Here is a 15,210-nt window from a genome sequence, read left to right as displayed (position 1 = left end):
GAGGGATAAATCAAATACACGTAGATAAAAAAAAAAAAAAGAAGAATAACCACATGTGCGCATGCGCCAATGAAAGGTCGTTTTCCTTGGATCTTCGCGCCAAGCGCCATTGTTACGGAATTCATAGTTACGCGTCTTTCGTTGTTGTCATATTAAAATACATTTAAAGATAATTACGACGTCGGATTCTTATTATCTAAATCATTATAATATACTTCAATGTCAAAGTTGTATTTTACGATCTTTGCTCTCAGATTAACGTAATCTATTGATCAAACTTTCAAATTTGAAGTTACCTTCATATGGAAAATATTTATGATAGATCGAAACATGAATGGAACTTGAGGTATTTTTAATATAATATATCTTTCTTTGCTAATACTTATAAAGGCTTACAATTTTTTGCATTTATAATGAATTTCATACCAAAGTTGTTTCTATTTTTTTCCATAATTACTTGCAACGATCATCGGTAGATGTCGTTAGAGCTACTGTATGCGTCGTCACATGCTGCATATATATATATATGTGCGCGCCTGTTGTGTGCGTGTGTGCATATATACCTGGGTTGTATATATACAAGTATGGATAATATTTAGAGTGCACAAAAACGAAACGTTTAAAAATATCTTTTACGAAAATTTTAATAACGATAAATTTTTTTTACAGTTTATTAAGTATACCGTCATTGGATAGAAAGACAGGTTAAACATTGGAAGGATTCGTGGATCTATCATCTAATAAGGGACGTATAACATAAAATTTTATGGGTTAATAATATGACTTTGCTTCGATTATAAGATTAGCGTTTAGTAGGACAAATTTTATGATAATATCATTTAACAGTCATGTAATCAGATAATAACTTTGATAGGTTCTAGTTGAATCACCTAGTTATGAGGATGATTGATACAAAGAATATTTGATGAAATCTTTGATAAAGAAATAATGAAAAGGATCGAAGGTATATAGGATTTTAAACGTTATCGTATTAAATGAAAAAGAGGATATATCGTTGGATTAAGTATATTATGTATGATAATCGAGAGGTCAAGAGAAAAAGTGTCGAGGGGATAAAAGAAGAGAAACGAAAGAGGGTCAGAACAGTATCATATCGGAAGACAATCGAAGAAAGGAAGTATCATCTAGGAGGAGAATCGTTTTCGAGGAAAGTCGTAGTGTGGCGCCCAAATCGTTTGCAAAAGAGGGTTGTGTTTTTCGGCTGGTCGGTACGTCGTCGTTGGCGTAGAGGTGGTCGTAGAAGAGTTAAGAAGGGCGAAGGGAAGGGGCGGGTGTAGTCAGGCCGTGGTTGTTACGGCGCGAGTGGTACGGTATCAGTGCGAGGCCGGCTATCAGCCGCCTAACGTCAAAGTCAATGGTACGTTTGAACGCGTATAACGGTACCCACTGTTGCAGAGTGGGTAATCGCTCAGTGGCTCGTACCGATCGTACCGGAGCTACGTATATTCCCTTTCCGCGTTGATCAGTCCTACCGTTCAAAGGAAACGTTTTTGATCCCTCGCATCGTAGAACATTGGAAACGAAGATCCTTTTCCTACCAGAAAAACGATCGGCTTTCTGCACGCAGCAATGCGTCGTAATCAATAAGGACGATCGGCGCGCATGCATGGCATCGTCTTAGAGCGAAGGAACATATCACGCTCTCTCACATTCGTTTTACGATCGGTGCATATAAACGAGCTTTGGCCGATGGTAGGAAGGGAGGAACGGTGGATAGGTAGAAAGGTAGATGAATGAATAAGCGGTCGAATTAAAGAACGGAAACAGGTAGATGGATGGATGGATGGATGGTTGGATGGATGGATGAGAGGGTGCGAAAGTAGCTTCTTTGGCGAAACGAGTACTAGTGAGAGGGCCAAGTGAGTGAAATGCGCAGAGCGAGGTGGGATGAGAGAGAGAGAGAGAGAGAGAGAGAGAGAGAGAGAGAGAGAACGAGAGGAGATAGGGGATAGGAGATAAATAAATAAAAAGAGGCGAGGTAGAACGAACGAATATAATCGTGAATGAAACGTGTTTCGAAGACATCAATCCGAAAATATTGACGATCGGTAACTTGAACCATAATTTTCCGTGATTCGATTCGCTGTGTCGCGTTATTGCAGTGATAAATGAATGATTTTCTCCCGTCGACACTGTTACCTTTAAAAAAGCACAACGTTCCATCGTTTTGCTCAAGGAGGTAAGAGTGGAATATTGAGATTTAGGGTGTGCTCGATAATTAGAATCAATCGAATCGTCATTCTGTATCTTCGTTAGGGCGTAATTCGATGGTAAGAGAGAAAGGAAAGGAACGAGAGAACGTGAAAAATATTAAATTTATTAATTGTTATTTTTAATATATTTATATAATAAAATCAGGAAATGTAATTGCAGCAAAAGAAGAATGATCCGATTAAAGCAAATCAGACTTGACCGATATATCTAAGAAGGAATACGTCGTTTGAGTTGGAAGGGGAAAGAGGAAACTAAAAAGGAGAAGAGATAAAAGTTGGAAAAAAAGGAAACCGGACAGGATACGTGCGAAAGAATTGAAAGGAGAGAAAGAGAAAGAAGTAAAGAGGAAGTATAATTTTGAGTTCCGGTAGGCGCTCGAGCGACATCTTCTCTTATCTTGTGGAGTTTTCTAAGGAGAAAGAGAGGGTGGGCAAGAGAGAGAGAGAGAGAGAGAGAGAGAGAGAGAGAGAGAGAGAGAGAGAGAGAGAGAGAGAGACAGAGAAAGAGAGTATGAGCGAGGGAGAAGGGGCATGGAAGGATATGTTGGTTGATGATTCTCGATCGATACGCGCCACCCAACGTCTCAAAGATCTGTATCCGCCTTTTAAAGACTCAAAATCGTTCGTTTTGTAATCGTCGTTTCCTCGACGGAAGAGCGCATCGAAAATGGAGCAGGACGAATGTACGATCATGGAACGAAGAAGCACATTCGAGACGAAGGAATGAAATTAATCGCATAGGACTTACAATTAGATACTATCGTCATATAATAGTGCAAAGTAGCAATAGAGGAAGAAAAAGAAGGGGAAGAGGATAAAAAAGAAAAAAAGATAAGGGGGCAAAAGAAAATGGCATCGCTCGTCTCTCGTTTCTTTCGTAGAAGATATAGCCGTGCAATTACGCAGGATCCAATGATTTCGGCGAATGCGATAAAGCGCGGGAAGAATCGCGAGGATTCAAATAGATCGAGAGTTCTTTGATTTTCGCGAGATATCGCGTGCTGATTCGCCGAGTCGACGGAGGGTAGTGCTGGAGGTGGTGGTGGTGGTGGAGGTGGAGACGGAGGAGACGGTGGTGGTGGCGGCGTGGGCGAGGGCGAGGGCGGTGGTGGCGGTGGTGACGGTGCTGGTGGTGGTGGTGGAGGTGGTGGTGGCGGCAGCGACGGCGGTGGTGGTAGTGGTAGTAAAGAAGGTGGTGGTGGTGGTGGTGGTGGTGGTAGTGGTAGTAGTGGTTGTGCCGGTGATGGTAGCAGTCATTCGGTCGAACAAAGAGCACGAGAGCCTCGTGGCGCGAGCCGAGCCGAGCTGAGCCGAGTGAAGCCGGTGAAAGATCGGAAAGGCGGCGAGTATCGATATCGATGAGCAGACGCAATCCGTCCCGTAGGGAGCAACGGTGTGCGAACGACATTTTTTCTCGATCATCCGGATTTCATTATTACGGATAGAGCCTGAAGAAATTCATGCGCGTCAGGAAAGACGACGAGAGCGATAGGAAGCGGTTAGAGAACTATCGCCGTCCTCGCGACGACGCGCGAAGAAGAAGTACTCGCGCGAAAGGGAGGGAGGACTCGGACGACAGGATCCGTATCAATTTGCGACTGTGATTTTATAATCTTAAGGCTAAGCGTAGGAAAATCGTTCATTGTGATACTAAGCTATTACTATTAGTGAAGGTGGAAAAGGAGAAGGAGAAGGGGAAGGAAGAGGAAGACACGTGGGCTCGAAGGGAAATGGAGCAAGGTAGCGCGATGGTTATTTCGAAGGAAGAATCTCGCAAGACCGCGCAGAAATTCGTGGAAGAAGTCGATTTGACGCGACACGCAAAGAAAATTCTTACGGTTCGTGATACGATCAAGAACGAGAATATGGAAATCGCGTTCCCTTGAACGGGCACGAGGGGCTGATCGTACTTGGGCTAATCGTTCTTTTATTTTAATCCATCGATGGCCCCGATACGCATACGCGCAGGTACGTTTACAAGCCGTTTAGATTGAAAATTGGGAATAATCTCTCTGTTTGTCTGAGTTTTCTTGAAAATTCTTACGCATCGCAGGCGACTAGCAAATCGTTGTCGTCGAGCCGAAGACGAAATTTCGATCGTCGTTTGTAGCAAAAGGAAATGCGATAAGCGAGGAAGGACGGATAATTGATAGAGATAGATAGATAGATAGACCGATAGATAGATAGATAAATAGATAAATAGAGAGGGAGTAAGGGAGAATAAAGAAGAGCCAAGGAGGCTGGATAATTCGTCGTGTAGGACGGAAGATAAGAGAGTCTCGGAGCGTTCGGGAGAGCCTGGTGGCAAACTAGCGACAAAGGAGATAGGGAAGAAAGAGGAAGCTTTTGAACGGGTAAACCGTGGTACTTGTACCACCCCCTGGACACGGGGGGTGGGACAGAAATACCGTCAGCGTGGGTGTCGGTGGTGCAGGGGCGCGCCTGGCCCGTCGGCTCGCCCGCAGATTAGCACGGCGATTGTCGGGTACGTCGGGCCCATTCCGGCGTACCACCGTCAGGAGCAGCACCACCAGCAGCACCACTACCAGCAGCACCGTTCTGGCGACCTCGGGGGGCTTCGCGTCGGCGGCGGCGGTGGCCGTGGCACCGACGGGAGACCAACTCGCAGCCTCTCCCGGCTCGGCTGCCTCGCGCCGCGTCACGCCGAACGGTAACGCTGGCGTTGACGTCGCCGCCGCTCCTAGACTCGATCCTGGAACCGATCCTGGAACCGATCCTGGTACCGACGCTGGACCCGACGCCAGAATCGACGCCGGATCCGACGCCGGAACCGACGTTGGAAGCGGGACCATCTTCCAAGCTTCCTTCGGAGGAACGGCCCGCAATAAGAACAGAGCCATGTCCCTCAGAAGCCTTCAAAGGCGTGTCTCTCATCCGTAAGTAAACCGATCTTATCCGAGCTAATTTATCTACCTACCTCTCTTTAGATTCCTTTAATCGACATCTATTCTATTCTTTCTTCGGTTCTATGATTTTCCCGAGCGACGACAATACCATATCTCGATTAAATAGATGCGTTCGTCGTTGCGCATGATGAGAAGCACGTGACGTTTACGTAGTTACGTTTAGTATTCTTTTACGTTCATCTCAGCGTAGCTACATAGCGCGAACGAACGGTCATTAGGAAAGAGCCATTAATGTTTTATCTAATAGAACGGATCTCTTCGACGTTAAATTGCTTTTACTATAATGCCGAGCTAATAAATCGTAAGGATTATTAGGAAGCGCGCTATATGAAATTCGTGCGTGTTCTTTGATAATACTTGGCAGTGCAGCGAGGTGCCTGGGGACGACTCGAGAGATTAAATTCGAACGAAACGAAGACACGACAGCTGCATAGGATATATTTCTTTCGAATTAATAAATATCGAAGGAATCGTTTTTGAAAAAGCTTAGTTTCGCTTCCCTCCCGGCTCAGTCCCGTGAAGGATTATAAGAATATAGTTCGTTTATTCTTTTTTTAACCTTTGGACGCTCTCTTAGAAGGGTTTTAGGTATTAAACGATAATAATTACTACGATGTTATAATTAATAAGGAAACGATTCAACGACGATTAAGAGAGCGCTTATGGAAGCCAGAGAAGAATTCTTCAAATCGGCCGATGATTCGACACCGACCTAGTCATTGACACGCTTGACTTCTTCGGCTTTATACAAACACGTATTTTTATTCTTTGTTCTCTTTGAAATTGTCGTCATTTCCTTCATAGAACTACCTTTTATCGTCGCTCCAATAAAATCGTACCCTCAGGGTTAGCCCACATTTTGCAGCCATTGAGCTGTCATTGCTGCTGCTTTGTTGAATGAACGACCTGCTTTGTTCAAGTAGATCGAACGTTTCGGAGTAAAATGAGGCGCAAACTTTTCTACTTCGTTGTATATCAATTGTGAAGATCGCCAAGATCGAAAGTTTATCGATTTTATCGATTGAAAACGTTTCCTCATTAGCCTTCTTTAAAAAATGATACTTGTTGTTGGGAAAACTAGCCTAAGATTGACAGTAGTTCATTAAGTAGGAGAGTTTATAACGAAACTGCATTCGTCCTAACGATGGCTGCATTCGAGGGACGCAGCGCGCAGCTTAATACATTCTTAACGATGGTCACGTTTCATTTGTATTTCGTATTCAAAACATACTTAGTTTAAGAATTTTTCTTCCTTAATTTACTTCGTTAATACTCTCGTCGCACGAGTTGTTCCTACTTGGCCATAATAACGGTGATTTAACGTGATAAGGGTCAACGCAAATAGGCTGATATCGCATTATGCGATGTTAATATGCGTTTCGTTCTTTCTCGCATATTATAATAAAGTCTTGCGTCCTGCTTTCGTATTTTCGAGAAGTTTCGAAATATTTTTCAAATTAGCATCGTCATTTTTCATAGCGTTGGAAGACACGCTCAATGAGCTGGACCATCAAGCGCTACTTGTGTATCGTTAATATCTAAGACAACATGGATAGAAACGTTAGAGATGAATGGTAGGCATTACGGAGAGTCGATCAGGGAGCAATCAATAACTGACCCATATTGTACTTCTCGCTCTCGCTCTCTCTCTCTCTCTCTCTCTCTCTTCCTCTTTTCTATCTTTATTCTTCGTCCCTTTTTATTTTACTCATTATTTTTATTTACTTATATCTTGTTTATTATTTTTCGCTTTTTACAATCTCCCCCATCTCTCTCTCCCTCTATCCTATTCCCAAAGTTTTCAACTTTTCTACTGCGTTAATTCATCTCAATCATTTTTACGCATGTGGACGTAACAAACTGCAACGTATAACCTTCTCTTTCAGATATAATTGCATTAATCGTCCTTTCCTATTGGAAAACTAATCGACACTCGTAATGACATCGTATTCGTTCTTTCATAAAGCATGTTCTGACGATAATAATATCGTTTTATTTTTTTTTTTATTCCTGAATATGCCACTTTATTCGAGATAACTAATTTTATGCGGTTATTAATCCAATGTTATCCAGTCGTATGTTCTACTGATCATATTAATGAACGACTTTGAGAGAGAAATGAAATAATATAAATAAAAAGGTAAATACGAGATTTTAATGAATCTCAAGTAGAAAAAAGGAGAGAGTGAGTGAGAGGGAGAGGGAGAGAGAGAGAACGTGATATGCGCTTGGTGTTTACTATATGCGTTATTAAACTACTCGTTAATGTGTTTCGAGTGTATTAACAACATTTTCATATGTCATTTCCTGCAAGTGCCATCATATCGTTTGGCACAAGTTCAACGTCGAATTATATTTGAGTTGTACACTTATTTTCCATGATAACGCGCGCGCATGTTATAAATATTTAAATATATAAATATTTAACGCACATAGTTACATATGTAGAGACAGTCGTGTATAGTTGCTCGAAAAAGAATAGTTTATTATAGCGTAAGAATTTCTAGGAAGAGATTGATTAAATTTCAACGTTGGCTGAATGGTCCTTTTTCGAGTCGATTAAAATCGGCGACCTAGATTTTTTTGGCCGTAGCTTGTTCGTGTCTCGTAAATAGGCGGTTGAAGGCGTTTTTCGAGTGGGCATAAAAATGGTGGGAGTCATCCTAGGGGGGTGTACGAGTGGTACGGATAGCGGGGAGGAGCCTGTGGGTGAAGGGGTAACAGAAGAAGTGCTAGAGAATGGCAGCGGTTCATATCTCAGCAATCTCTGTCGAGGTTCGCATCTCGCAGCCCTCGAGGACTCTAGAATCTCTAATATTACGTTTTAACCCACATGGTAAAATCCACGTACCTATGACTTACGTCAATCAGTATTTGCGTTTACGCGATTCGAGCCGAATTACGTAGGTATCTATAAGTCTAAGAAAAATGATTATATGAAATAAACAATCGGGTCCTTTGCGTTCATCGACGATGCTACTTTTTAACATTGTGTTATTAATAGGATATAGCATTGCGAGTATTCTATTAAAAAAGTCACTGATTGTTGTATTATTGTGTTGGTAGGAATTGGCCTATTGTCGGGACTTCCGGGTGATCACCATCGCAGACTATGAGCAATAGGGTACATTAACTCTTATTCTTATTTTTTCACCTTCATTCGTTCTTTGTGCTCGAAATTTCTTTTCCTTCTTCTTCTTCTTCTTCTTCTTCTTCTTCTTCTTCTACTCTTCTACTACTACTCTTTCTTCTATTACTACCACTAACTACTACTACTGCTACTGCTACTGTTACTACTACTACTACTACTACTACTACCACCATCACCACCACTATTACTATTATATTATCATTACTATTTACTATTACTTATTCTTATTCTTATTCTGCTCCCTCTTATCTTATTTATACATATTCTTTCGTCAAGGCATTACCTGTGCGTGTTAATTAAAGAAAGCATCCATTCTTCATTTATTATTCCTCCCCTTTATCCATATTTCTTTACAAGTAATTATCCAGAAAATCGCCCTCGTAACACGATTTTTGCCTTGCATGTTTCATTACGTTTGTCTTTCACCTTGTGTCTTTTTTCCATTCTTCACCATTTCTTCTATATATCTTTCATCGCACCAAATAGTGCATCGAACTATTAGAATTAAATATTGTAGGATGCGCACTCTATTCATTACGATCGTTTTCTCATATTGCATGTCTCGACAATTGACTTTCATTATTGCTACAAAATTACGTACATTATATCTTTTTATTTGTCTAATCACGTTTTCGCTAAGGCATTAAAAACAACAAAAAAAAAAAAAAGAAAAAAAAAAGAAAAATAAAAATAAAAGCTATTAAGGTAAGTTTCACATGGCATAAATTTGTTGACGTAGTCGTTTTGCTTTTTACTCCTCCTCTTTCGTACTTAATTTCTAAATCTTTCTTTTCTTTATCTTTTTGTTGGCGTGATAAGGAGATATCTTGAGGTGAACATTTAAATCAATGCAGTGACGAATTAACAAGGGAAAGAGAAAGCGAAAAAGAATTTTGTACTAATAGGTGAAATTTCAAAGACCTAAGATATGATCGGTAAAGACGAAATTATTTCTTTGTAAATAGTAAGCGTATCTTGCTATCGTGGAAAATAATGGCTTATCGTCGTGTAACGATAACGATATCGTTATATCGTTATACATCGCGTGCATTAAAAAAAAGGAAAAAAAAAGAAAAAGAGAGAAAAGAAAAAAAGAAAAAAGATGAAAAAGGATGAGAGCAAGAGTGTGGGGCGGTGAGAAGAAGTCGAGCATCAACCGAGACAATAGATTCGTTCGTTTTGTAGTTTCAGTGCACTCCAGAGTACTCGTCGAGCCTTCGTTTACGCGGAAACGTACATATATGCACGGTAAGACTCGCTAAGTGTTTCTTTTCATACAGAGGGAGAGAAAGTGAGAGAAGATACCTCGGCCCGAGGCGGCATATTCCGTCTGGCGCGTACTACTTCATTCTCGAGGATGAACGTAAGGACAGCTCTTTTTGCTGTCTATCGTTCGCTAATGACGATTAACCCTCTTTGTAATATGTCAATACTACTTACAAAGATATCTGCGGTAACTCGTAAAAGTTTTATAAATAGTGCTATATAGAACAAAAAAGGAAAAAGATGGAGAGAAAAAAGGACGGAATCGCGATAGAACAAATAAGAAAAGAAAGTAGAATCAGTCGAGGGAGTAGGATCATTCGTAACATGTCGTTAATTGGATTCTTTTATCTTTCGTTTCTTCTTAGATCTACTTTTCCTCTTTCTAGGTCATACGTCATTATTCTTCTTTTCAAATCATTTTCATTCTCATAAAACGATGTCAATGATATATATATATATATATATATATATATATATATATATATATATATATATATACATATATACATATATATATATATATATACGCACGCAGATGTATAAATCATTAGATATAAATCATAGAAAAAATTATTTCTCTATGCAACGACGTCATCGTAAGAACGTTAAATCGTTTCCCTGTACGCTCGTTCGACCATGCAGACGGCCTCACGGGTTTCTCTTTTTCAGTTGCGTGTAGAAGCTCTCGACGCTCGAGTTGCCCTTATATATGAATATCTATATACTGGGTGATTCGACGAAACGTAGTCGAGTTAAACCAGTTTGAAATTTACATTTTCATTTGCAAGCTCGGATTTATATATTTTTTATAAATATAATTAATTTTAATTTTTTTTTTTGTTATTAATTGATTTAAAGATCTGTGCGTTTAGAAGAGATAAACAATTTTTTTTTTTTCAATACGATTAATGCCGCATTTATTAATCGGATAAAGAAAATTCACAAATTGCCATTGATATAAAGTCTTTCAAAGGGAGGAAAGTAGTCGAGATCAATGAATGAAGAAAGAGAGAGAAAAGAAATAATTTTTTTGCAAAGTGTTTCCTAATTTTCTATCGCGCCTTTTTAACTCTTTCACTGGAAGCGTTCGAAAATATTTCAAAGGCGGCTATACCAGCCGTCGTAGAAAAATACAATGGAAGTCTGGCACGCTACAATGAGCGACAACCAGTGCGCTTTCCTGGAAAGAGGGAAAAAAAGTGAGGAACAGCGAGAGCTTTCTCTTCCTTTAATCTTCACCTTGTCTGTCAAAGTCCAACGAGCGTATGCAGTAGAAGATATCTTTGCACTTAAAATCTTATATATATATATATATATATATATATCTTATATATACATATACATACAAAACTTTCTTTCGGCTGACTCTTCTGTTTTTTTTCCTTCTTTCTAACAAAAAAGTAAAAATCGAGTATTAGACGCTTTAAGTCTAACTGATAGAGCTTTAAGCGGACTGGCATATCGGTCAGTGATCACGGTCGGACAAACATCGCCATTAGGACGGCAACTCAATGACGTAAGCGAACTAAAGAACGAAGGTCGTAAGCTTTTAGCTTACCTATAGATATAAAATGTGCGAGTAGACTCGTGTGTAACAGGTACATAACAATAAATAAAAAAATTCGATTAATTTATAAAAAGAATTAAACGAACAAACTTGTAGATAATATATTCCATAGATATAGGTACACATATATATATATATACACACACACACACACACACAAATATAACAATATATTCTATTTGGGATTGGTAGATTGAGTAGACGAAAGGAAATATCTTTTTATAGGACTGGCGATCTAGAATATAGAACGACGGTAGAGAAAAGGTAGCTCGATTCTCGTGTCTTTAATAGACTCGAAAAAGGAAAAGAAAAGAATGGAGGAAAGGAAAGCTCTTCCTTCCGTACCCTAAGGAAAGAGATGGATAGATAGAGAGGAGAAAGAAAGCCTTTATCATCTTAGCGATTAGCTTTTGCTGTTTGATCGATGTCTGGTACAAGGTAACGGCAAATCGCAAATGAATCGGCGATATGTGTTCTTACGTAGATAGGGTGGAAAGAAAGAGAGCGAGAGAGAGGAGAGATAGAGATAGATAAAGAGAGAATAACCGTCGTCATTGTTGTCGTCGTCGTTCGATAGGACTGTCTTTTCCTCGGCTTTCGGCTACTCGATAAGGATCTAGGATTCGAGGCCAAGCAAGTCACTACGTCCTCGAGGCCGTCTTTGGCCATCGGCAAATTTCGAAAGGGCGCTCGACCTCGCGGAACGGGCTGAGAGCAGTCGATTTGGGTAACACGGGGGAGAAAGAGGAAAGGGGGGGAGGAGGGAGAGGGAGTATAGATAGATCGTGTGTGTTGCAAAGGGAAAGTAGTCCCATGAATACGTAGGTACGTCCTGCGGCGACGCGTATATCAAGAAGAAGCTGAATTTAAGAGCGAGCGAGAAAGATTATATATGTATATGTGTGTGTATATATATATATATATATATATATATATATGTATGTATATATATGTATATATACACACACACGTATATATCTAAAGAGAAAGAAAGAGAGAGAAAGAGGACACCTCGGACACAAAAGACCGCTTAATATCTAGGTGATTCGTATTGTAAGCGGGTTTTTAATATGGCTGCTGGCGGCGACGAGGACGACGAAGACGATGACGACGACAACGACGACGATGACGACAATGACGACGACGGAGGAGGAGGAACCACAAGGCAATGAGGATCATCGTATTGGTATACCGATCGTGCTCCATATGTTGAGGAAGGTCAAGCACCCTTCGCGCCAGACAATGAAGCACTTCGAATCTCGCACGTATCTCGATCGAACGAATATCTGTGATTCACGGCTTTACGCGGGGCTGCCTATGCAAATCCCTATACGATGTGCATGCACCTATGTTTATATGCATATTATCTGTCTATGTTGTTGCGATAGTGTATATTGGCAGTAAGGCGCGCGTGCGTGCGTGTGCGTTTGATCGTTGAGAGAGACACCTAGACGTTACGTTCTGTAGGTCAGAGGAACGTTCATATCGACCAGGTTTGCTTCGGTCATGTACCAGCGTCGTTGATTGTGATCGCGCGGAGACTCTGCGCGTCTGGTCGCGCGGCGCTTGCCCAATCCCACCCTTATACTTCCTCTGTCTCTCACTCTCTCTCTCTCTCTCTCTCTCTCTCTCTTTCTCTGTTCATCCGTCTATCCCTTTCTAATCCATCCTACACGCTATGATGCATTTTTATCTTACCTGCTGCTTTCGATCCAATCATCGAGATGTAACGATCAAAGGATCCCCTTGCACGACTCGATCGATTCGAATTCGTCGAAAATTTAATGGCATATCTCATAAGGGATGCGTATACGTTCCCCACGATTGGCGAACTCTATCCCTTTTACGAGCAAATCCTTCTTATTTTTCTCCAATCGTATTTTCAAAAATACCCCGTTCGAGATCGTGACGCGTTCGAGGCAACAAGGTCGGTGTTGGACTATTGATTTTGGGGAGGCGGAGGAGGCTCGAATCGAGTTTTCAAGGATATTATGATTGATAGAAGGCACGGGAATCAACGAGAGGGCCACACCGGGAACTAGACGAAATTTTTTCGTAAGATTTTTCGAAGGACAAACTCGCGGTACACCCCACTTTTTCCTATCCGTATTTTTTCAGAATTAGAAAATATGCAAGAAGTTCAGTTTTTTTTTTCTCGTCTTTTTTTCAATATCATTCTTCTATAATATTCATCAATGATCGTTTCAAATGTTATATTTCTTGATTGTAATTCGTTATACGCGGAAATAGGGCCTTCCATCGAGACGAGCCAGGATTCGTCAGTTGGCGCAGTAATATCATTTTCCATGTATAGTTACCCTTATAATAGCGCTACCATTCTACTTACTTGCTAGATCGTTGAAACTTTTCTGCAAATCATTCGTTACTCAAGGACGGGTACGATACTAGTCGTAGAAAATGGTGAAACGTTTGCATATAATGTGTTAATACTAAGATTTATGTGATAAAATCTGACCGTTCATAGAACAGGTAGTCAGCGTTTACCCCTCTTAAGGGCCTATAATCTTTGCAGGTTATAATCGCGCGTTAACACGAATTTAACGATTAATTTGAATAGACTTCAATGATGTATCGTTTTTTGCGATTAACGTTTCAAGATGATTAACGTCGAATAGTAATTTCTTACGATCGAATGTTAGACTACGCAACGATCGTTTTACGGAAGTAAGTAATTTGATCGTGCTTTGTTGATCGGTGTGAATGATAAGAGAAGATGATGAATAAATACATTATTAATTGATTACTTTTTCGTGTAGTTGCCATGGAATTGAAAGTCGTCATGCTGCGAAACACGAAAAACGTCCGTCGCAGAAGCTGGAAACATCATGGCCGTTTTCATTGTAAGTTGGTCAATTTTTTTTTCACTTTTTCATTGTCTATAAAAGCAACGCTGTCTTTCGTGCTTTCTCAAAAGCCAAAGCAAGAGCAAAGAGAAGAAAGATTCGTAATTTTGGAAGGATATGCTCGAACGATCAATCAAGCACGCAGATTATTGCGCTTTCTAGGGGCTCCTATCTCGAACAAGTAAAATTTGTTCATCGTATCGAGCATGCTGCTGCTTCTGCTGCTTTAATAGATCGCATATAATTATATTTTGATTGATCGAAGATTAATCGTTTATCGGCGCCGTTCGTCCGATCAATATTTTCTTAAGATTCGTTCGGTAGGTCTCTAGATGGCACGCCTTCGTTCGGCTTCGCTATTGCGATCTAAAAAGTTGCTCTCTTTGCCGTTTGATCGCGCCACTTGCACGTTTGCATTTTCAGGAAGATGATGCGTAATTATATCATCATCGAATTAAATCCTCTCGTCGATCCTTTTTATTACGCAGAAAGAAGCTTATCTCGTTATCTTTCCTTGTCGGTTCTCATCCGAAAATTTTACATCTAAATAGATATCTAGAGTATACGAGATTGTTTCTTTGGGTATTCAAGGAAAGTTCCGTTTGAAAAATCCTGAATTCGATCGGTTCAATTTGTTCTTACGACATGGACCATATTTCATTTCGAAATCTCCGTAAGGTATCGTAGGAATTAGCGCGCATTTATGATACCATTAGCTAAATTTTCCATTCGACCGAGTATTCCTCTTATATAGATTTTACCCTTCCAAGGAAATAAGATGCCGATCCAAAATCAGTTTGCAATGACGAACATCCCAAAGTCCTCGGCTTATCGCGGTCGTGTCTGACCTTAACACTGATTGGTCGATACCTGAAAATAGCCGACCCAGTCTATCCGATAATGTGTTTTATTTATAAGTCCGATTCGCGAAGGTACATGCGCAAACGAGGCCTGCATCCTTCTCTACGATTTTTCTTTTCCTTTTTTTTTTTTTTGTTCGTTTTTTGTTCGTTTTTTGTTCGATGAAACCGACATTTTCCCCGACGCGATCGAATTATAAAAACAACGGAGGAGGATAAATCTGTCCTCTTTGAATTTAATCGACATAATAAAAAGGGAAAAAAGTTAATGGAGAAGTTGAACGAAAAGTGGTGGTGCGCGGGGCTGGGAGGGAGGGGGGGGGTGGAGAACGGCGTGTTCG

The 15,210-nt window shown here is 40.4% G+C and overlaps 1 protein-coding gene across 15 annotated transcripts in view; it reads left to right on the top strand.

Annotated features, from left to right (window-relative positions):
- The first annotated feature begins 3,409 nt into the window (after positions 1 to 3,409).
- LOC124425000 (potassium/sodium hyperpolarization-activated cyclic nucleotide-gated channel 3) overlaps positions 3,410 to 15,210 on the top strand; it is a 62,139-nt gene continuing 50,338 nt past the window's right edge. For 3 of the 15 annotated variants that reach the window (XR_006942404.1, XR_006942403.1, XM_046964730.1), the window contains exons 1-2: positions 3,411 to 5,131; positions 13,923 to 14,006. Coding sequence is in view for 13 of the 15 variants with exons in the window: in XM_046964730.1 (XP_046820686.1) it covers positions 5,094 to 5,131; positions 13,923 to 14,006 (122 nt within the window). In the remaining 2 variants the exon portion in view is untranslated. Of the gene's footprint in view, positions 5,132 to 13,578; positions 13,831 to 13,922; positions 14,007 to 15,210 lie in introns of those variants that run through there. The other 12 variants (XM_046964725.1, XM_046964718.1, XM_046964722.1 and 9 more) reach the window with 9 other exon arrangements.

The sequence above is a fragment of the Vespa crabro genome, chromosome 6 (assembly GCF_910589235.1).
Source record: "Vespa crabro chromosome 6, iyVesCrab1.2, whole genome shotgun sequence".
NCBI lineage: Eukaryota > Metazoa > Arthropoda > Insecta > Hymenoptera > Vespidae > Vespa > Vespa crabro.
The sequence above is the reverse complement of the archived record's forward strand: the minus strand, read 5'-3'. Positions and strand labels throughout refer to the sequence as shown.